This window comes from Dendrobates tinctorius, unplaced genomic scaffold (genome assembly GCF_039654945.1).
Source record: "Dendrobates tinctorius isolate UK_male_01 unplaced genomic scaffold, ASM3965494v1 ptg000164l, whole genome shotgun sequence".
NCBI classification, from domain to species: Eukaryota; Metazoa; Chordata; class Amphibia; order Anura; family Dendrobatidae; genus Dendrobates; species Dendrobates tinctorius.
The window spans coordinates 2,429,979-2,454,310 of record NW_027361831.1 but is presented as its reverse complement, the minus strand read 5'-3'; the positions used below and the strand labels follow the sequence as shown (position 1 = coordinate 2,454,310).

The 24,332-nt window shown below is 44.9% G+C and overlaps 1 protein-coding gene across 1 annotated transcript in view; it reads left to right on the top strand.

The window, feature by feature from the left end:
- LOC141052986 (uncharacterized) overlaps nucleotides 1-24,332 on the top strand; it is a 225,982-nt gene that overhangs the window by 158,275 nt on the left and 43,375 nt on the right. The window contains 1 exon segment of the mRNA XM_073550311.1: nucleotides 5,191-6,219. Within this exon segment, the coding sequence (XP_073406412.1) occupies nucleotides 5,191-6,219 (1,029 nt within the window).

Genomic DNA, 24,332 nt, shown 5'->3' with positions numbered 1-24,332 from the left:
AAAAAGTGAAGTAGGAAATAGACTGCTCATAGAAACATAGAATGTTAGATGGAAGGACCTCCAGCGTTGTGTCCAAATCCCTGCTCAATGCAGAATTCACTAAACATCTTAGACATATCTGTCCAGCTTCTGCTTGAAGACTTCCATTGAAGGAGAATTCGCCACCTCTCGTGGCAGCCTGTCCAACTCAGTGATCACCCTCCCTGTCCAAAACAATTTTCTGATATCTAATCTGTATCTTATCCTTTTCCGTTTCATCCCATTTCATCTCGGAGTCTAGCTTGTTTGAAAGCGGTGAAGTCATCTTGTGTTTTCTTCCAATGCCACGCCACAACCTTGGACACTTGCCAAAGCTTTTTAATGAGGTTATTGTGCCAGGGTTGTGAATTGATTCCCTACACTCTGCCATGTACGAGAGGGGCAACTGAGTCAATAGCTAATGCAAAAGTGGCATTGTAGAAAGCATTGGCACTGTCTGTTTTGTGGAGTGAATATGAAAATGATGATGATCTCTCTAGAAAGTGACATCACTTAAGATATTTATAGACCGCTATTAATTCTTCTCTTAGCCTTCTTTTTTGCAAGCTAAACACTTACAGATCTATTTACCATTCCTTGTAATACATAGTTTGCAGTCCACTCACCATCCTGGTAGCTCTTCTCTGAAACACTGTAACAAGGTTAATGTGTTTTTTTATATTATGGTACCCAAAACTGGACACAGAGGATTAGAAAGGGATAATTACTTCACATGATGTGACTATATGCTTCTCTTAATACATCCCAGAACCGTCTTTGCCTTTCTTGCTGTTGCATTGTAGGTACGTGTGCCGACTGGGGGGGTGGTCCCTTTCGGCCTCGGAAGAGATGGGAGGCAGATGCAGAAATCTGTTCAATCAGGTCTAAACTTTATTGGGTGTTATCTTGACATCCACAGCAGACACAACAGCTTCTGCTCCTTGGCCTGGGTACCTGTTACCTTCCTTCTGCTTCAATTGACAAAGACCCACCGTGGCTGCCGTTAGACCCATGGCCACAGCGCTTCCCCCTGGCTAAGTCACCCTGCTGTACACCTACTCACTCTTCGGTACCCAAACCTTCCGTCAGCCACCGCCGTTCTTTCCTGTGGTTGCCTTCACAGGGCCACCCCCCTCTCCAAGCAACAGTCTCTGGCTCTCCTCTGTCCTTCCTGAGCCTCTCCTCTTTCTGTCCTCTCCTGTGCTATTCTCACTTCTCTCTTCCGCGTGGGTGTCTCTCCGCCCTGCCCCTGGGACTCTCCTTCCTTATATCTCCTTTTGCTGGAAATCCCCTTACCAGTCCCGTAACTCTGCCTACCATGACTATGCGGTTTCCTAGCCTTAAGCTGCTGTTAAGCCCTTTTCTCACTGCTCTGTCTCCATCTTGTGGCCAAAACCTGGTACTACGTCATCCTGCACTAATTCCCAGCTGTTACCCATATACATACAATAAAGCATAGTGCACATCACCCTTTACATGTTCTTTCCATCTCAGACAGGTCCATAGGTCAGTCCACCCCCTAAAGCATCACTGTTGACTCATGTGTTCTATTAGTATACCCAAGTCTTTTTCACATGTACTGTTGCTTAGTTATATTCCTTCCATTCTGAACATATAATTTTTGCTTTTCTTACCCAGTTGTAGAATTTTGCATTGCTCCCTGTTAAATACCATTATATGAGTTACTGTCCATTGCTCAAGCTCACCACCCATATTGAAAAGTTTCCTACCTCCCATATACTAATGTGCCACAAACAGGAATTTTATATCACCAACCAATTCCCATTTTATTTAGGTGTATCCATATAAATGTCCCACCCTGTAGATCCTTCTGAATACTATTTCTGTCTTCTCTAGTGTTAGCTGTCCCTCCTAGCTTTACATCATCTTCAAATTTCATTATTTTACATTCAGTTCCCTTAGCAAATATGATTTATAAAAATGTTGAACAACACTGAGGCCAATGATATATTATTCTGGATGTTCTCCTTAACACCTTAATGTCCAATGACGGACACAGTCCATCATCAGACATCTCCCCTGCTTTGATGAGGGCTACGGCGCTGAGCCCGCATCAAAGCCGGGACATGTCAGCTATTTTGAACAGCTGACATGTGCCCGCAATAGGCGCGAGTGGAATCGCCGTCCGCCCGCTCCTATTAACTAGTTAAATCCCGCTGTCAAAGCTGACAGCGGGCATTTACATAGCACTTCCGGCCGCCGGGCCGAAAGTAAGCTCATCGCCGACCCCCGTCACGTGATCGTGGGTCGGCGTCATGTTGCCTGGACAACCAGAGGTCTCATAGAGACCTCTATGGTTGTTCCAGGCTGATGGCTTTCAGCGTCGCCCGGTGGTCGGCGCTGAAAGCACAGGAGTAAATCTGCTACATATGGGCGATCTCCTCATCGCCCATATGTAGCAGAGCCGATCGAGTTGTGCATGTTTCAAGCCTCCTATGGAGGCTATTGAAGCATGCCAAAAGTAAAAAAAAATGTTAAAAAATAAAAAAAAACCTAAACGATCAAATAACCCCCCTTTCGCCCCAATCAAAATAAAACAGTAAAAAAAATCCCACATACACATATTAGGTATCGCCGCGTTCAGAATCGCCCGATCTATCAATAAAAAAAAGCATTAACCCGATCACCAAACGGCGTAGCGAGAAAAAAGTCAAAACCCCAGAATTACGTTTTTTTGATCGCTGTGACAATGCATTAAAATACAATAACGGGCGATCAAAAGAACTTGTCTGCATAAAAGTGGTATCATTAAAAATGTCAGCTCGGCACGCAAAAAATAAGCCCTCACCCGACCCCAGATCACGAAAAATGGAGACGCTACGGGTCATGGAAAATGGTGTTGTTTTTTTTTGTTTTTTTTTTTTTTAGCAAACTTTGGAATTTTTTTTCACCACTTAGATAAAAAAGAACCTAGACATGTTTGGTGTCTATGAACTCGTAATGACCTGGAGAACCATAATGGCAGGTCATTTTTAGCATTTAGTCAACCTACCAAAAGAGCCAAGCAAAAAACAAGTGTGGGATTGCACTTTTTTTGCAATCTCACCGCACTTGGAATTTTTTTCCCGTTTTGTAGTACACGACATGGTAAAATCAATGGTGTTGTTCAAAAGTGAAGAGTAAAGAAAATCTGTAGTTCCAGCTGCGTAAAAACCACTTTAACTTGCTTTATTTGTGTTCAGTAAAACAGGATGTCAAATGACAAATTCTCTCCAGGACATGCCAATACACATGGGACAGGTTTCAGGCTTTACGCGTTTCGATCTGTATGATCTTTATCAAAAGCCAGATATTAGATATTAGAAAAAAACAGGATATATGAATGTAAAAGTTAACGTTACAATGAAGTAAACCATGAAAAAATCTTTACCTGTTGGAATAGTATGTAGAGGTCCACCCGAGTATGACCCCCTCCCCCCCCGCAACGCACGTTTCGGCAAATGGCCTTTCCTGTTATGATCGAGTCACCGAGGAGGAAAAAAACAAAACACAAGCTCAGCCCAGAAAATCAGAGAGGTTGGAAACTAGCGGATTGCAGACCCCTGATCCTATCACACAACTAGCAGTAGCCGTGGAGTGTTCCTATGGTGATCCTAGACACCTCGTCACAGCCGGAGATCTACACAAGCCTAAAGAGAGAAAAGAGAAAAACTGACTGCCCCAGAGCAGACCCCAAAGCAATAGGCAGCCCCCAACATATAATGATGGTGAAGCAAGATGAAAACACTAACACAGACAGAAAGATAGGTTGAGCAAACAATGGGGCCCAAGCTAACTAAAAAGGACATGACAGAAAAGCTGCTGTCTGCAATCTGAGAAAACCCTGCCAAAAAATACTACCAACACAACTGATAAGCAACAAGGACCCTAAAGTTACTAGACTTCAAACCCTATATCAGCACTCAGAATATTCTGGAAGCAGAGCAAAAGAGAACACTGATCAAGGAAAAAGAATCCAGCACGCCCCTGGCTGGGGATGGCTGAACTCAAAAAAACAAGGTAAACAAAACCAAAACTAATAAGTTCAATAGCAGAGCAAAAACTTATCTTTGGGAAGCAAGAATCAGACTGGTCTCCAAGAATCCAGCAGAGAAATCACCAGCGACTCAGAAGGGTGTCGGCTGCCTTATATCCAGTCTGTAGTTCCCGTTACCCAGTCACGATCCACCTGATCAGGTGTTTGGTTTCTTTCATCCAAATCATCCTCACTACCTTCCTTCACCAGAAGAGGGAGATCCTCAGACACAAAAGATGAATGAACAGATGAGCTCACAATACTTTCCCCTTGATAAAGGCCATTTGCCGAAACGTGCATTGGGGGGTCATACTCGGGTGGACCTCTACATACTATTCCAACAGGTAAAGATTTTTTCATGGTTTACTTCATTGTAACATTAACTTTCACATTCATTTATCCTGTTTGGTTCTAATATCTAAAATTGGGGATGGGTGTTATGTACATTCAATATTACCATCATAATCATGTCAAAGTCACCTGTGTTCCCCTTTTTTGTCCGTTTGCCCCTTGTATGCCCCACTTGGTCGCCTTTGTGCTACTATGGTCATGTCTGACTCAATTCCCTTTTCCTTATCTCCTGATCATGCTACAATAAAGATTTAATTTTATATCTTTTGTAAACATCTAGTCTCTTGGACTTTTTTTGATCGCTTGTTTTTCTTGTGCTAATGTTCATGTTTTTTGCGATTGTCCATACTAATCCATGTATAAACTCATTACATATTATTGTTTACTAGTATATGTTACAGAATTGCTCTAGTTATTCTAATGGGTTTTTTATCCTTAATATGGTTAAGAACTCAGGGATGCAGGTGTGAGTCGTCAGAATAGCTGCTGTGTGACAAGGTCCCAACGATCGCCGTATCGTTGCTGCATTGTTGAGTAGATCTGCTTGTTTGACAGTTTACTAGCGACCATTTAGTGACGTACCAGCTATCCTTACCAGGTCATATCGTTGTTGGGATCGCTGGAGCGTCGCTATGTGTAATAGGACCCTTAAGGTCTACTGTTTAATTGTGATCTGCTATTGTCTTACTGAATAATTTGAATTGAGATATTGCTATCAACCTTTCATGTACAAATGTAAAATTATAACAATGTTTTATTCAAAAATATTTTGTTTTCATTTTTAGCAGATGACTGTAGCAGGAGATCAGAGGGACATCTGACATCTTCTTTATCTAAATCGGATGACCTTTGTAACACAAAAGATACAAAAGAAGATAAAGATAATTTTTCAGATAGACCTTCATCTTCTCGCAGTGAAGATATATCATCTGATCCTTTAAAACAGATCCCATCTTCTGATTCATCACGGAAATATTTTAACAGCAAAACAAATCATGTGAAACAGATGAGAACTCACACACTGGAAAAACCATATTCATGTTCAGAATTTGAGAAACGTTTAGCATCTGAGTCACATCTTACTGTACACGAGAAAATTCACAAAGGGGAAAAGTCATATTCCTGCTCGGAACACGGGAAATATTTTAAACCGAAATCAACTTTTGTTAGACAGGAGAGCACTCACACAATAAAGAAGCCATATTCATGCACAGAATGTGGGAAAGTTTTTAAGTATAAATCACGTCTTGTTGCACATGAAAGAATTCACACAGGGGAGAAGCCATATTCCTGCTCAGAATGTGGGAAATATTTTAGCCATAAATCAATTCTTGTTAGACATGAGAGAACTCACACAGTGGAGAAGCCATATTCATGCTCAGATTGTGGGAAATATTTTAGCCATAAATCAATTCTTGCTGGGCACCAGAGAATTCACACAGGGGAGAAGCCATATTCATGCTCAGATTGTGGGAAATATTTTAGCAGGAAAACAAATCTTGTTATACACCAGAGAATTCACTCAGGAGAGAAGCCATATTCATGTTTAGAATGTGAGAAATATTTTATGCTTAAATCCCATCTGGTTAGACACCAGAGAATTCACACAGGGGAGAAGCCATATTCATGTTCAGCATGTGGGAAATGTTTTAGCCAGAAATCGCATCTTGTTGTACACCAGAGAATTCACACAGGGGAGAAGCCATATTCATGCTCAGATTGTGGGAAATATTTTAGCCAGAAATCAATTCTTGTTAGACACATGAGAATTCACACAGGGGAGAAGCCATATTCATGCTCAGAATGTGGGAAATGTTTTAGCTCTAAATTAAGTCTTGTAAGACATGTGAGAACTCACCCAGGTGAGAATGTTCCATTCTGAGTATACCCCAATACAGCATAATCATAACTTATGATGGATGTTGCATACTTAATCCTACACTTGGGACCCGTTTTATTAGCCAAATTTGATCCAACATTAGATGAACATTTGTAAAATTCTATACGCTATATTTTAGCAAAAAATAGTATAAGATTTTGTTTAATTGATCCCACTTCATTCTCCCATTTACTTTTTCCTGTTCCCTCATTATGACATAAGATATCCAGGATGATATTATCTTGCTATTGCAATTATTCAGTAACAAATTGGATGGTTTTTTTTTTTTTTTTAAATCTCCCTTTTTCCATAAAGTTTTTTTTCCCATTAACAAAGTACATTCTAATCAATAAATCTTGGAATAAAAAGAAGTTTCACTACTGGATGTGTTAAAAGATTGCTCCTGTGCGGAGAGAACCTTAGAAATGTGCCCCGTACTGTGTAATAGCTGTGTCTGACCGTACAGGAACATGTTCTGAACATACCACATGTCCTGGGCAGGGGAAAAAACAAGTGGATGCAGACAGGACAGGACGGGATCACAGCTGATTCTTCCTGTGAGGTAAAATATTTTAACTGGAGTTGAAATGTACAGAATCTGTGATGCCACACTGTCCTGCCTGTATACTCTTTTACTTCCTCACCTGCCCATGAGCTGTGATCTGTTAAGACCCTTTTCTCCATGGTCAGACACAGCCATTACACAGTACACAGCAGGGGCACATTTATACGATTATCTCAGCACAGGAATATATTTTTTTTTTAACATATCCAATTGTGGAACTTTATTACTCCAAGTTCTCTTGATTAAAATGTACTTTGTACAGGGGAAAACAACTGAAAAGCCCGCTACTGCAATTATAGCTATGAAAAACACAAAGGAATTCGGAATTGGCAATCCCCCTCTTCTAGAGATAAAGCAGCCTTTTATTTTAAATACTTATTTGGTATCCTTATTGGGCTATTTTAAAAAACAAAATGCTGGGAATATTTTTTTCTTTTAATCGGATATTTTTATTTCAAATTTTAAAGAGAAATTTCAATAAAACACCCTCCATACCTTTCCTTTCTCCATTTCTCCCGATCTGGAATGCTAGCATTCAATTATCTATAAAGAGACCCCCTGTATTGAAATATTAGGGCTACAGCAGCATCATATGTTATACAGAGGTATACCGCTATCTCCATAATTCTCTGTACAAGGACATATAGATCAGACAAGGTCCTCATATTCAGGCAGTTTCTATTATTCTCAATCGCTCTTTATATGAATAAGATCAGTGAGTCTTATTATACCGAGCAGAGAAGCTCCGGAGACTATGACCCCTTTCCCGGTATTATATGCTGGAGGCCAGGCCCGGAGTATCCAGCAACGGGGGCCTGGAATCTCTCATTCTTGGCTCTATCATTTCTTGTAGAATTTCTTGTAAAATCCCTTTCTCATACAGTCCTGAAGTAAAGACTTTGTTAATCATGTTTTGTAAGAGGATTAATCTGAATCTATCTAAATGTTATCAATTTATGTGTAAGAAACAATAAACGTCCTTCCGCAGTTTTACCGTGTGTGTAGTGTCATTTCTTTTACATACCCTAACAAACAAAGCTTGGGGTCTCAGACCAAACCTTCTGATTATGGTATATTTACAACTCTAGGTTGGGCCACTCAACACTGTCAGCTGCATCCAATGAGAATATGGTTCCTCCTCTGTAATTAACTGATTGCTTAAGAGATGCCTAATATTTATGGAGGTGGAATTATCAGACATAAATATGGTTTTCTACTGATGTATGATAGTGGATAATACTATATCCAATCTATTGGCCAGTACTTTTCCCAATATTTAGACATCCAGTACTTTTCCCAATATTTAGACATAAACTGTCTAAAGAGAGACAGGCCAGTATGAATCTAGTAAGAAGGCATCATTACCAGGCTTTGGCAAGACAACAACAATGGTGTACTGCACTGATGGTGGCAAAGATCCCCTAACCGTATATTTATTAAACACTTCCACTAAAGGGTGACAAAATCTTTATTTCTTTTGTATATTTTCCTTGGAAGGCCATCCACCCAAGGAGGCTTTTCAGTGGTCATACATCCAATAGTTACAATGTTTCCAAGATAAGAGAAGCTTTAGGAAAGTCGTTTTATTCCGTAGGTGGTGTTGCCAGATTGGCCTGATGGAGAAATGACATGATCTCATTCATTGTTTGCGATAGTGTAGGAGTATACACTGCTCAAAAAAATAAAGGGAACACTTAAACAACTGAGTATAACTCTAAGTAAATCAAACTTCTGTGAAATCAAACTGTCCACTTAGGAAGCAACACTGATTGACAATAAATTTCACATGCTGTTGTGCAAATGGAATAGACGATAGATGGAAACTACTGGCAATTATCAAGACACCCTCAAAAAAGGAGTGGTTCTGCAGGTGGGGACCACAGACCACATCTCAGTACCAATGCATTCTGGCTGATGTTTTGGTCACTTTTGACTGTTAGTTGTGCTTTCACACTCATGGTAGCATGAGACGTACTCTACAACCCACACAAGTAGCCCAGGTAGTGCATCTCATCCAGGATGGCATATCACTGCGAGCTGTGTCAAGAAGGTTTACTGTGTTTGTCATCGTAGTGTCCAGAGGCTGGAGGCGCTACCAGGAGACAGGCCAGTGCACAAGGAGATGTGGAGGGAGCCGTAAGAGGGCAACAACCCAGCAGCAGGACCGGTACCTTAGCCTTTATGCAAGGAGGAAGAGGAGGAGCACTGCCAGAGCCCTGCAAAATTACCTCCAGCAGGCCACAAATGTGCACGTGTCTGCACAAATGGTTAGAAATTCCATGAGGATGGCCTGAGAGGCCGATATCCACAGATGGGGGTTGTGCTCATAGCCCAACACCATGCAGGATGCTTGGCATTTGCCACAGAACTCCAGGATTGGCAAATTCGCCACTGGTGCCCTGTGCTCTTCACAGATGAAAGCAGGTTCACACTGAGCACATGTGACAGAGTCTGGAGATGATGTGGAGAGCGATCTGCTACCTGCAACATCCTTAAGCATGACCGGTTTGGCAGTAGGTTAGTAATGGTGTGGGGTGGCATTTCTTTGGAAGGCCGCACAGCCCTCCATGTACTCGCCAGAAGTAGCCTGACTGCCATTGGGTACAGAGATGAGAGCCTCAGACCCCATGTGGCTGGAGTGTGTTAGCAGTTTCTGCAAGACGAAGGCATTGAAGCTATGGACTGACCCTCCCGTTCCCCAGACGTGTGGGACATCATGTCTCGCTCCATCCAACAATGTCACATTGCACCATAGACTGTCCAGGAGTTGGCGGATGCTTTAGTCCAGGGCTAGGAGGAGATCCCTCAGGATACCATCCGCTGCCTCATCAGGAGCATGCCCAGGCATTGTACAGTAGGGAGGTCATACACAATACGGCACATTTTTTCCTTTTCATGAGGCATTTCCACTGAAGTTGGATCAGCCTGTAATTTGATTTTCCACTTTGATTTTGAGTATCATTCCAAATCCAGACCTCCATGGGATATTCATTTTGATTTACATTGAAAATTGTTATGTTTCATTGTTCTGAACACATTCCACTATGCAATGAATAAAAATTTGCAACCGGAATATTTCATTCAGAGATATCTAGGATGTGGTATTTTAGTGTTTATTTTTTTAAGCAGTGTATTTTCAGTATGGAAGGTGAATCATATACAGTATTAGTTGAGCTAATACAGTATGTACAACTCCTTGTTGGAGACTAGGCACATTTTCCTCTTCAAAATGTTTAAAGAAGAATTACTGTCTATCGACCATGACCATCCGGTGTTTGGTTTGTGCTCTGTGTAAACTGTCCTAGGTTCTTTCTAAAGGGTCTTAAACAAATCTGTCTTAAGCCTCCCTCAGTGTCTGGTGTAATCGATTATCTAAGGGCTCACATTTGTCTTACTTATACTCTTTAAGGGATCCCCTAAAATCTTCTTTTATTGTTTCTGATACTCCATGCATCTAGGCCGTCCCCTCGTGCATCCGAAAGCATTAAGAAAGTGGAATCCCTATTGCTCCCCCACTATCAATCGGCTTTAACCAAATAAGGTTCACTTTCCAAAGTTTAAGTATCATAATAACCCTTATATCTGGGAAACTTAGGACCACGATGAGAAGTGATCTGACAATGTTCGAGAAAGAAAGCCAATACAATGGACAGATATGGAAATTTGCAAGGATCCAGTATTCTTGTAAGTTATTGTTTTGCGACACCTATCAGGACATTAATCTGTAGTTCCATGATTACTTTAGTACCTGACGTTAGAACATAACTCAAAGGCAAAATCAACTGCATGTAATAAATCACGTAACTTTAATATAGTGTCTAGGACATAGCAACAATTCTACTAAAAAAGATTCAGTACACAGAAAATCAGACATTTCAACATGCAGCTGTGATCAAAAGTGTTGGCACCATTGCAGTTGTTCTAGAAAATGAAGTGTTTTCCCCAAAAAATTATTGCAACGACATGTTTTGTTATACACGTGTTATTCTCCTATTGTGTATATTGGAACAAACAACAAAAATTCAGAGGAAAAAAAGGCAATTTGGACATAAATTCACACAAAACCCCCAAAATGGGCTGGACAAAATTGTTGGCACCCTCAACTTAATATTTGGTTTTACACCCTTTGGTATAAATAACTGCAGTCGATTCCTACACACATTAACAAGCTTCTTTCATTTTACACGTGGTGCAGGGCAGTAGACATTGGCATGTTACTAGTTTCTTGCACCCCGGATCATTATATGAAAGAGGGGGCCTGGCTCGGTGAGTGGTCTTGTGCTGTGTACGCCCGCGCCGGCCACATGTAACAAATGATAATGATTTGCCAGGACCAGATGTTTGACAGTTCAATGAAGGAGATCATAATTCAAAAATAAACATTTTACTGAACAGGACCTTGGTAGGCAATATATACCATAGACAGCGGGTACGCAACATGTTTAACGTTTTCTTCACAATACAGAGCATTTTCCACACAGTTTCAATTCCTTCTTCTTTGCTCATTTATTCTCTATTTCTACCATTCCCCTTCACTTCACCACAGCCCAGTTCAGTATTACAGACCAGATTGTAAGAGTCTATGCTCAACCCATGGTTCCGCATCCTTTTCCCATTAGGAAAGCTACTTTGTCAATATGGCCGGTGCTTATCTCTTCTCATCTCACCTGCTGTGTCCCATTTAGGCCCGTTACATTTCTGAGTTACAAACCCTAGACCGCACTGATGGGTGTCCTTATCCAGGACCCATGTCTAATCAATCACACTGTTTTGCTTCACTGCTCAGGATCTCACTATCCCACGTCTCCTCTCTCATTATGAACATCCACATCATGTAGCACTGCTCATATTAGACCTTAGATCTTTCGGCCTTCCTGACAGGAACTGTCATTTGTTCCTTGAGCTTAGCCCCTTCCCACTGTGGGCTAATAGCAATCAATAACTCTTGCTGTCCCTATAGTCAAAGAACACACATTATCGGCATTACTTAGGCAAGTCACAGTTCACATTACAATACCACTTGTTCTTCAAGGCATAAACGCAGGCAATATGTACTTCCCCATACAGCTAGACACCCAACGGTCAGATATGCTTAGGCTATGTGCACACGTAGTTTTATATGCTGCGGATTTGTGGCGCCCCTGAGGCTTCAGTCACCACAGAGATACTGCACCTTCTCCTAAGGTGTAGTGCCCCACCATCCAGGTAAGGTGGGAACTCCTGACCACGCTCCACACCTGCATTCCACACACAGGATAGTTCAGTGGGGCCACCTAACAGCTTCATGCTGGGGATTAGCAGAGCACCCCTCATGGAACCCTGCTTCGTAACACGAGATGTGCTGGGAGGCGGGTGGAGAGAGATGATACAAAAGAGTGGGAAGAGTGAAAGTAGTGAGTTAGTTGGTTGGAGGAGAGAGAAGATGGGTGTCTGAGGGACGTGCTGCAGCAGGTCCCAGTGATCTGGGCTGCTGGCAGGAGAAAGACCAGAGAAAGAGACTGATAAGATTGATAACCTAACCTTCCATAAGAGAGAGAGAACAGATCGGAACGAAGGAGAATAGAAGGATGGTGGGAAGCAGGTTGAGAAAGAGAGAGAACCCTTCCAGTCCAGAGAGCGCAAAGGCCGGGGCCCGGTCCCCGAGGTTGATTGGATCTTTATGTCCGGCAACAGACACCGGAGTAGTGAGCCGCTAACGCCTTGCTCCCATCATAGACTTGGGACACAACAGCAACTGAATAGAGAGCCGGGACGCAGAGTGGAGTCTCCGAAGCAGGCTACAGCTGTCTGTCATACAAGTAAAGACTAGGAACACCTAGAGAGAGGCATTCCAGGGTAACTAAGTACTGGAGTGCTTCGCACCTAAAGGCGCATTGGAGGAGTCGTTCAGTAAGGTACATGTTGGTGGAGTGTGGAAGGGAGAATCCTATCCTGCCTGGAGGTTGGCTGGAGCCCTGACCTGGAGAACACAGTACGGAGGCAGGCAGTTGAGTGAACTGCAAACAGTAAGTAAAGCTTTGGAACCGCATGCCCTGGTGTCCTCCAGTTATTCCCGCACCACTACACCAGGGTACCAGCATCCATACCATTCTGCGCCTCTCCTCATCCACAGCACCTACACTGCCCTGGGACTACAGCTCCACCTGTGGGGAGCTATACCATCTCGGCTGCACCACACCATCAGTCCCAGCAGATCTGCATGCAGCGTTGGCTGAATATCTTACTTACCAAACACCACGGGTGGCGTCACAAACTATTCTAATAAACTTTAACACCATTAACATCACCGCCATTGATATTGGGCGCCCAGGGCCACGGACCGGGTCACCGCTGCTGTGACTCATTCCCGCCTTGACACCGGCCCGGTACCGAGTACCCCCGCTGCCCTGGGTGTGCGAGGGCGACCCAGATTTGTCCGCTTGGATTTGGGAAAATCCGCAGGTAAATCCACAGGTCAAAATACCAGTGGTTTATCTGCAGATTTTCTGCGGTTTGACACCTGTCATGGATCAGGTGCTAAACCGCTGCAAAATCCTCACAAAGAATTGACATGCTGCGGTTTTGAAACCGCAGCAAATCCGTGCGGAAAATTCCGCACCATGTGCACTGTGGTTTTCAGTTTCCACCACTGCTGTGACATATTCCCGCCTTGACACCGGCCCGGTACCGAGTACCCCCACTGCCCTGGGTATGCGAGGGCGACCCAATTTTGGTGTCACGAACAGGATGATGAGACCCGATGCCATTGGGTTCTGTGTGCCTTGGATTTACAACTTTTGAAAATGTGCAGAAGACCAAATTTAATAGACTGTAAAATGGACATTAGAAATGGCTGCAGGTGTGGAGAAGAAGGGCGTGGGGAGATGGGAGGTCCTAAGAAAAGACCGCGAAGAGTCTTGGGCCATCCCTGCCTCAATTACTATGTGACCGATGCATGGCCCACCCCCCGATGGGTTCGTATACTGGCTTGGTATGGAGGCGCGGGAAGAAGACGCCGCCCCCGGAAGGAGGGGCAGAGTAAGCCAGTGGCGAGCAGAAGAGCGGAGCAAGAGGAAGAACGCCAGAACGCCATTTTGGAGAGCAAGGGAAGGAGGCCTGCGGAGCGCTGGGAACTGAATCTCCCTGGCGCCATGGCTGAAGGCTCCGACCCGATCTCAAGGATGAATCCCCAACAGCTGGAGAACGAGATTATCCAGCTGACACACCGCCTGCGACTGAGGCGAGAAGCGCTATGGACATTAGACCTGCAGCGCGCTCAGGAAGGGCCCACACCTGCGGTACCCGCGACACCGGTACCCGCCGCTGCTGCACTGGATCTTTTCTTGGCAGACCCCACGGAGCTTGGAGCTGCTGCCATGCCACCAGCAGTGTACTCTGTTCCTTCTTTGCCGCTGATACCGGAGGAGTTGTACACAGCCCAGGGAGCTGAAGCAGAGGAAGAGGAGCCCCTGCTCGGGCCTGGCGCGGCTGCGCAGGTCCCGCCAGCCACCCCCACAGAACCGGAGCTGCTGACGCTGCTATTGGCTCCACCGCTATCCCCGATGTCTCACCGGGCAGCATCCGCTGCCACACCACCTGCCCCGGAGCAGAGACCGCACTGTCGGGAACTCCCAGGTATTTACCCCGGCCTTCCTAATGGGTTGATGGGGAGGAGGAGGACCATGCTGGTGAGAGTACGGTTGGAGTCGGCATGACCGATCCGACATCTACAGGCCAGAGGGGGGTCTGGATCATTTTGGGATGGTGATCTCCCGATCCCTTTACGGCCAAATCCCCAGGCAGTTGCTCATCAGCACCAACACACTGCAGAAGCCTTAGGAGCTAGACCTCGTACCAGACAAGACCCCATAGCAAGGAACGAGAATCAGGATGAGAACAATTTCAGTTCAGCTTCCAGAACCCCAGGAGGGGACCACAATTGAAAATTTACATTTACTAAATCTCGTTACTCAGGAGGGTTTTTGTTGCACCAGTTGTGCCTTTTTGCTATCATGTTTTTCCAGTAGCACTTTTGTTGCCCGTTTCTACAAATGGAACTGTGGAGATCATAGACGCTGATTGATCCAAAAACTTTTATTGTAAATAGTTGCACCTCTTTAGGTGCCCTTTCTTGGTTTTACATAGAAAGAGACTCTTTGCGAAGATAATGTTTTTGCATGGACACTTTTCGAAGAATGATGTCTACCTCAAGGGACACTGCAAGAAATCCCGGCTGGGAGCAGTGTTCAGCACCTTACAAGAATTTTGAATGTTTTATGATAACATATTTGATAATGTTGTGTCTTATGAAAAGTAAATGTCTTTTATAGCATGTTTTATACAGAGAATTAGAAAAGTTTTTAGATGGAATGTGAGAATTGAATAAAGAATACAGAATTGAAAGTGACAGGTGACAGGCCAAGAGTAGATGGTCAGTGTCTTGCATCCAGTAGAAGAAAGAAAGAAAAAGAATAATTGATAGAAAATGTAATAAAGAAAATGTGTTGAGTATAGCACTTTGAATTAAGAATTGCACTTAAGTAAATTTTTGATACTAAGATAGGAAGTTAACCTGTTTGGAACGTTTAAGAAATGTGCCTCCTACATTAGGAAGATTAGATAAGTAATATTGAATAGCATTTAAAAAATTTTGTGTGTTCCTGTATTGTACTTTTGTTGTCTTACAGCCCGAGGACGTGCTGTGTTTAACGGGGGGTATGTGGTGCCCCTGAGGCTTCAGTCGCCACAGAGATACTGCACCTTCTCCTAAGGTGTAGTGCCCCACCATCCAGGTAAGGTGGGAACTCCTGACCACGCTCCACACCTGCATTCCACACACAGGATAGTTCAGTGGGGCCACCTAACAGCTTCATGCTGGGGGTTAGCAGAGCACCCTTCGTGGAACCCTGCTTCGTAACACGAGATGTGCTGGGAGGCGGGTGGAGAGAGATGATACAAAAGAGTGGGAAGAGTGAAAGTAGTGAGTTAGTTGGTTGGAGGAGAGAGAAGAGAGAAGATGGGTGTCTGAGGGACGTGCTGCAGCAGGTCCCAGTGATCTGGGCTGCTGGCAGGAGAAAGACCAGAGAAAGAGACTGATAAGATTGATAACCTAACCTTCCATAAGAGAGAGAGAACAGATCGGAACGAAGGAGAATAGAAGGACGGTGGGAAGCAGGTTGAGAAAGAGAGAGAACCCTTCCAGTCCAGAGAGCGCAAAGGCCGGGGCCCGGTCCCCGAGGTTGATTGGATCTTTATGTCCGGCAACAGACACTGGAGTAGTGAGCCGCTAACGCCTTGCTCCCATCATAGACTTGGAACAAAACAGCAACTGAATAGAGAGCCGGGACGCAGAGTGGAGTCCCCGAAGCAGGCTACAGCTGTCTGTCATACAAGTAAAGACTAGGAACACCTAGAGAGAGGCATTCCAGGGTAACTAAGTACTGGAATGCTTCGCACCTAAAGGCGCATTGGAGGAGTCGTTCAGTAAGGTACATGTTGGCGGAGTGTGGAAGGGAGAATCCTATCCTGCCTGGAGGTTGGCTGGAGCCCTGACCTGGAGAACACAGTACGGAGGCAGGCAGTTGAGTGAACTGCAAACAGTGAGTAAAGCTTTGGAACCGCATGCCCTGGTGTCCTCCAGTTATTCCTGCACCACTACACCAGGGTACCAGCATCCATACCATTCTGCGCTCTCCTCATCCACTGCACCTACACTGCCCTGGGACTACAGCTCCACCTGTGGGGAGCTATACCATCTCGGCTGCACCACACCATCAGTCCCAGCAGATCTACTGTACGTGTAATCTACTGTATGTGATTATTGTTATGCTGTAATGTCTATTGTCTGTACAAATCCCCTCTGAAATGTAAAGTGCTGCGGAATATGTCGGCGCTATAAAAATAAAATTTATTATTATTATCTGCATGCAGCGTTGGCTCAATATCTTACTTGCCAAACACCACGGGTGGCGTCACAAACTATTCTAATAAACTTTAACACCATTAACATCACCGCCATTGATATTGGGCGCCCAGGGCCACGGACCGGGTCACCGCTGCTGTGACTCATTCCCGCCTTGACACCGGCCCGGTACCGAGTACCCCCGCTGCCCTGGGTGTGCGAGGGCGACCCAGATTTGTCCGCTTGGATTCGGGAAAATCCGCAGGTAAATCCACAGGTCAAAATACCAGTGGTTTATCTGCAGATTTTCCTATCTTTATCACTGAGGACACAGGCCGTGCGCAGTATGCGTTTTGGCGGCACCTGCGTCCTTTTGACGGTGCGCCGACCAGAGCCAAACGCAACCTGTTGCAATTTAGTTGCGCTCGGCGCACCGTCAAAAGGACGCAGGCACCGCCAAACGCATACTGCGCACAGCCTGCATCCTCAGTGATAAAGATAGTGGACGCATGACGCATGCAGTGTCATGCGGCCGGAGGCGGAGCTACCGGCGTAGGCGTGGCAGGGGCGGGGATTAGCGGTGGCCGTGCGCAGGCCGACGCTGCGGCCCTAAATGCAAATGTGAAACTGGCCTTACACTGGAATTCCTCCTGACTGATGTTCCCAAGAACTCTACTTGTACGGCAGACAGCTGTAGCCTGCTTCGGGGACTCCATTCTCCTGAGTCCCAGCTCTCTATCCAGTTGCTGTTGTTCCCCAAGTCTTAGATGGGAGTAGTGCATTTACAGCCAACTACTCCACCGGTGTCTGCTGCAGAACCATAAGTGTCCATACAACCTCGGGGCCCGGCCCTGGCCTTGCGCTGAGAACCTATAGGCAGGGTTCCTCTTCCAACCCACGTCCTCTCTGTTCTCTCTACTCCTTTGTTCCGTACTAATCTCTCTTTGTTATGGAAGCTTAGGGTTCAGTTCTACGTCTTTCCACCTGCTTTACTTTCCAGTGCCAGCTGGATCAGGTCACTGAGACAGCTGCAGCACTCCTTCCTCCATCCCTTCTTCCAGGGATCCTCACTCCCGCCCAAGGGAGCTCCTACCCGCCTGACCTTCTGTCAGACTGACCTGTCATCCTACAGTTTCCCACTCTTTTATGTTTCTTAACTCCACCCACCTCCCAGCACGTCCAGTGTTCCAAGCAGGGAACCACAAAGGTGCTCTGCTACTCTCTAAGTACAAAGCCGCTTGTGGTTGTGCAGAACTACCCTGTTGTGTGGGGTGCGGGTGTTGGAGTCTGGAAAGGCGTTCCCACCTTACCTGGATGGAGGGGCACTACACCTTAGCAGAAGGTGCAGTACCTCTGTGGTGACTGAGCCTCAGGGGCGCCACACTTACAATCTATGGAACTAGCAGAGAAAAGGTTTTATTATGAGACCAGAAATCTCTGCGTCACATCAATAAAGAGAGTAAGTGATGATCCAGAGAGGGGCTTCCGATGGTTGTTTGAGGTCTCCAGATACAAGGAATAGCGAAATATAATCATCATGGAGTCTTATATACCAACGTGGGCCGTGTTAAAGTATTTTATTTAAAAAGTACAATAGTTACACAAGATTAAACAGCGCGTTTCGGCTAGATAAGCCTTCATCAGGCGTCTACAAAATAATGCCCCATATAACCTACTTATACCTGCTCCTATTTCACATAAGTGGAGTTTCCCAAGAAGAGGATCCGATCATTGTTATCCTCTTATGTATTCATGTGGTGGGTAATTAACATTCAGAGTGGACAAAAATACATGTATATATAACTCAATTGATGAACATCATAACAATTTACTGTTTGTCTAGAAAAATTAAAATATCCAACTAAGAACAGTAATTTCTCCAATATACATACAATATACATACAAATCTTACAGGATGTGATCCTTTGATAAATTTTCATCACATTTACTACACATAGATAGTGCTGCTTCTCCTCCCCCCTTTCCAGGTTATACTTACTCAAATCAATAAAGGGAATTTGTCCCAGTCAAAGAAAGTCTCTTGTCAGAGAGAGGATAAAATAAACATAAAACCTTGCCCAGTATTCACATGGTGCCACCCCGCACACACTGCCCTACAAGCTTATACACAATTGGCTTTGCCCCATCCAAATCATTCATACATGGCTCTATCTTATCACCTCATACACACATGACGCTGCCTTATCCACATCACACTAACAATGCTCCACCCTGTCCACACATGGCTCCATCCCATCCATCTTGTACACACACGGCTCCACTCAGTTCATGAATGGCTCCTCCATGGTCTCCTTGCACACACACGGTTCTGCCCCATCCACTTCACAAACAAATTGCTCCTCTCCATCCACCTCACACACGGCTTTTCTTCATTTTTTTTTTTAGTGTTTTTCTGTGTTTCTATCTGTTACTGAGCACAGTGTGTATGGGCACCTACATATCACTTTACCTCTAGAGGTTTGTGGGTCCTTGTTTGGATCTCTTGTGTTAATACACTACGGGTGTGGCCCCCCGGGGCTGTGCACCTTTACCCACCCAGCTTATCCCAGACTGGTGATAATCACAGTCAGACATGGCTCCTATCTCTTCTCCTGCCAATATCAGGCCTTGGTATGCACAGAGAGGTGAGTCACTGGGGTCCGGCACCTTCCACATTGGGCACAGCTTGTGGTGGTCGGACGGCTTTATCACCCCAAAAATGTTACCCAAGTCCCTCATGTGTTATACGGGTATAGTAATAGTAGCGGTCATATGTTCATTATTCGCAGTGTGCTGACGCACCGTGTGTACATGGCTGTATATTGGCCGCAGCGTATTTGTACCTGTACAGATAAGGCCACATGCACACAGTGAGTATTTGGGGAGTTTTCTACCTCAGTATTTGTAAGCCAAAACCAGGAGTGGGACAGTCAGAGGAACAGTGTAATAGAAACACGTCACCACTTCTGTATTTATCACCCACTCCTGGTTGTGGCCTACAAATACTGAGGTAAAAAACTTGCCGAATATTCAACGTGTGAACGTGGCCTCATAGTGCGGGGAGCGGGCTCTGAGCTTTCTTGTATCGATCACATGACACAATCCCAGGTCCTGTGCGCACAGAGCAGCCATATATATGGAGTGCGGCTCTGCAGGTGGAGGTAGGTGCTGGAGATTCCCCATTACTGGGCACAGGGGGCAGTAACCCCTTCAGTACTGAGACAATTGAGCGTATTTTTGTGTTGCCATTATCTAAGAATCATATCTTTTATTTTGTTGCTATTCATTTGAGCCAATTATGAAAGACAGGAAAAAGGAAAAAGTATTACTCACATAGTACAGCGCCACTTTCTTGGCCCCCACACACAGTATATTTCCACAGTAAAGCCATGCCCGCACATAGTATAATTTTGTCACAGTACCGCCATCCCCCCGCACACAGTATATTGTTCCCACAGTACCATCAACCTGCACGCAGTATAATGTTCCCCCAGTACCGCCATCCCCCCACACACAGTATAATGTTCCCACAGTACCGCCATCCCCCTGCACACAGTATAATGTTCCCACAGTACCGCCATCCCCCTGCACACAGTATAATGTTCCCACAGTACCGCCATCCCCCTGCACACAGTATAATGTTCCCACAGTACCGCCATCCCCCTGCACACAGTATAATGTTCCCACAGTACCGCCATCCCCCTGCACACAGTATAATGTTCCCACAGTACCACCATCCCCCTGCACACAGTATAATGTTCCCACAGTACCACCATCCCCCTGCACACAGTGTAATGTTCCCCCAGTACCATCATGCACCTGCACACAGTATAACGTTCCCCCCCCCCGTACCCCCATCCCCCCGCACACAGTATGTTATCCCAGTACCCCCATCCCCCCACACACAGTCTAATCTTTCCATAGTACCGCCATCCCCCCACACACAGTATAATGTTTCCATAGTACCACTCTCCCCCACACACAGTTTTATGCTCACACACAGTTCAGCCACCCCTACACACAATATAATGTTCCCCCAGAACCATCATCCCTCCCGCACACAGTATAATATTCCTACAGTACCGCCTTGCCCCATGCGCACAGTTTAATATGAGTATAAATCAGCTGTCATGCAGGGAATAATGTCGGCTCATCGCCGGATCCCACATCAAAGTTAGGGACACAGCATATGAAGTAAAAATACGTCATGTTGTGAAGGGGTTAAACTTGCACACAAAAAGGCTTGTATAGGGCGCTGGTCACACATAGGTGGCGCAGTGTGTCTGGCTGACAACCTATTAGTGACACCCATATTATTAGATTAGGCAACTGCCCAGCACTATATAAGTACACCCCATGAGGACAGACACCCGAGTTTACAAGGCCAACATTGATGGGCTCGGCTGCACCCGGAATAAAATTATCGTGTAAAAACCTAAATATAATATATATGAGGTATTGGTAGGTTGTTACTCCTAAGCAATCCCCCTCCATGAGTCGGCAGGCTGGGAGTGGTTGTCTCCTCAGTATTTTGCTCCTGTGTTGCCGCCATCTTTATTATATGGCTTTGCTGCATCCTGTGCATTAGTTCTGAGATCTCGGCAGGTAAATGCAGTTTTCCTTTGTTGCTGCGTTAATTCTTGAATTTTGGGGGAATGTTAATTCCTCTTTTTGTGTCTTTGCCTCTAATGTTGGTGCAGATGTGAAGCAGCGTATTTAATAGCACAGAACAGCTTGGCTTCTGCACTAGCAATACAGCGGTGGATTTTATTTTTCAGTCTTCACATAGAAATCTATAGAGAAAATGCCCCAGAACTGCACAGGTCAGCGGCGTCTCTAGACGAAGCATTGCAGGAATTTTCATGGAATCACATCCACTTTGCTTAGACATTTAGGCCGTGTTGGAATATGTTTGGTGCTATGTCTCTATTCCAGTCTGAGTATTTAGTTGCTAGATTTGTTTGCTGTTTATAAAGTTAGAGCAAATAAAAAACAAACTCCCAGAGACTCACACAGGGAGAGCATGTGACTGTATTTCTTGTTTTTCATGTGTCTGTGTATGAGAGAAGCAGCCTGCTGTAGATGCTGCACAGATAGAGACACACGAGATTTATTCCTGATCTATTAATCTTATCATATATTGTTCCTGAATAAAGAAGCTCTGTTGTCACACGCTTGGAGAGTATCCTGAATAATCTGCTGCCAACAGGCTCACACTGTATATAAGAGCCTACATAGAGGCTAATACTGCACATAGGGCGTCTCATACTGTATATAAAAGGGACTGAATGGGGGCTCTTATTTTATATAGGGGGTTGTTTGGGGTCCATACTGTGTATAGGGAGCTGTGTATGAGCTTATACTGTGTGTAGGGTGTTTGGGGCTTATACTTTGTATAGGTGGGCAGTGGCTTTGTCTGGGCTCATGCGGTATATAGGAGGGGCTTTGACTGTGCAGGGGCTCATACTGTGTATAATTGGTCTGTAGCTTTGTGGTCTGTGGCTGTGCGGAGGCTCATACCAAGAATAACGAGCTGTGCGTGAGTTTATACTGTATATAGGGAGATGTGAATTCTGCTCAATAATAAGTGATACAACTAATGTTATTATACTATAATTAATATGTTAATATTACTAAAGAAGAGAATTAATTTCCGCCCATTGGTTCGGCCTCCACAACAATACGGTCTCTCATGAGGCCCCTTGGGGAAAACTAGTTGCCCTCTAGAGACTTTTATGTGGAGTCTAAAAAAAAAAAAACACTAGAAACACATGTAAGAAACTGCAGAACCAAAGCTTTTCTGTACCCTGAAAACCACATTTAAAACACTGCTTTAAAGGGAATCTGTGAACCCATTTTTGGACTATCAGCTGCCGGCACCGCCATCTGGGGCTTATCTACAGCATTCTGTAAAGCTGTAGATAAGCGCCCGATGTAACCTGAAAGAGAAGAAAAGCGAGTTAGATTATACTCACTGCGGGTCCGATTTGGGTCCGATGGGTGTCGCGGTCCGGTCCGGCACCTCCCATCTTGTAGCGATGACGTCCTCTTCTTTGCTTCCCGTCGCGGCTCCTGTGCAGGCGTACTTTATCTGCTCTGTTGAGGGCAGAGTGAAGTACTGCTGTGCGTAGGCGCCGGACTTCTCTGACCTGGTCCGGCGCCTGCGCACCGCAGTACTCCGCCTGCGCCGGAGCCGCGACGGGAAGCAAAAAAGATGACATCATCGCTACAAGATGGGAGGTACCGCGACACCCATCGGACCAAAACCGGTCTGCCCCTGGGTGATTATAATCTATCTCATTTTTCTTATCTTTCAGGTTACATCGGGGGGCTTATCTACAGCATTACAGAATGCTGTAGATAAGCCCCTGATGGCGGTACCGGCAGCTGATAGTCCAAAAATGGGCTGACAGATTCCCTTTAAATCTTTACCAAAAAAACATTAAATAAGGAGACAGGCATAAAAATGAATAATCAGAGAAGATTGTTATTGTGTAGTTTGGTGCGGATCTTGTAGAGAACAAAAACACCACATTTTTCAGCGTGTGAACACGACCTTACAGACGCCAAAATGCCGGATGTCATATAGTGACGCTACATAAGGGTATGTGCACACTTGTGGATTCTGCTGCGGATCCGCAGATTTGGCCCTGCGGTTCCGCAGCAGATTCTGCTTCATTGTACAGTACCATTAAAGTCTATGAGAAATGAAAAATGCTGTGCCCATGCTGCAGATTTTTCAGCGCGGATTTTCTGTGGATTTAAATCCGCAGCATGTCAATTCTTTTGTGCAGATCCGCAGCGTTTTGACACCTGCTCCATTATAGGAATCCACAGGTGTCAGAACGCAGGGGGAACTCCGCAGGCTAATCAGCACTAAATCCACAGGTAAAACGCAGGTCATTTTACCTGCGGATTTAGCCAAATCCGCAGGCTAATACGCAACGTGTGCACATACCCTCAAGATGAGAAAGTTCTGACTGCTGTGCCGGTAAATAAACAAAAAATAAATGCAAAGGTCGCAGCCACATGGTTTGTCCCTCTTTTTGGTCTATAAAAGTTGGGAGGTATCAGCAGCACACAGTCAATGGCAATATTTAAATAATTAAATTGCAGTGATCGGAGCTAGCTCAAGTTGCTGCACTTACACATAGATGTCGGCTGTGTAACACAGACATCATATGCCTGATCGGACACACAAAAATTACAGCCCAGGGAACACGGGAGACATTCATGCATGTGGTGATGGAGTCAGTGACGGACTCTGGCCAGATATGTTTCTAGAGCCGTAGTAGGAGATGAAGATGTCGTCCTCACCATGAAGTAGTTATTTCTCATGTCACGTGTAATGAATATCTCCTGCAGTATTGCTAATGCCGATTCCAGTGTCGGTAAATGAGACGAGAATTAGCGTTATGGAAGATGAGTCTATGAGAAACGTATTCAGCTGCCGACTCCGAGGGAGAAACTGCTTGCTGTCTGTGTTCCAAAATATGTTTTATTTGGTTAGGTTCCCTGCCTGTCTCTTATTTCCTGGTGAGTCCCAACGAACCTGTAACCCTTATTGTTAATCAGTAGCCCTATCAGGAGATCTTGGAGACGA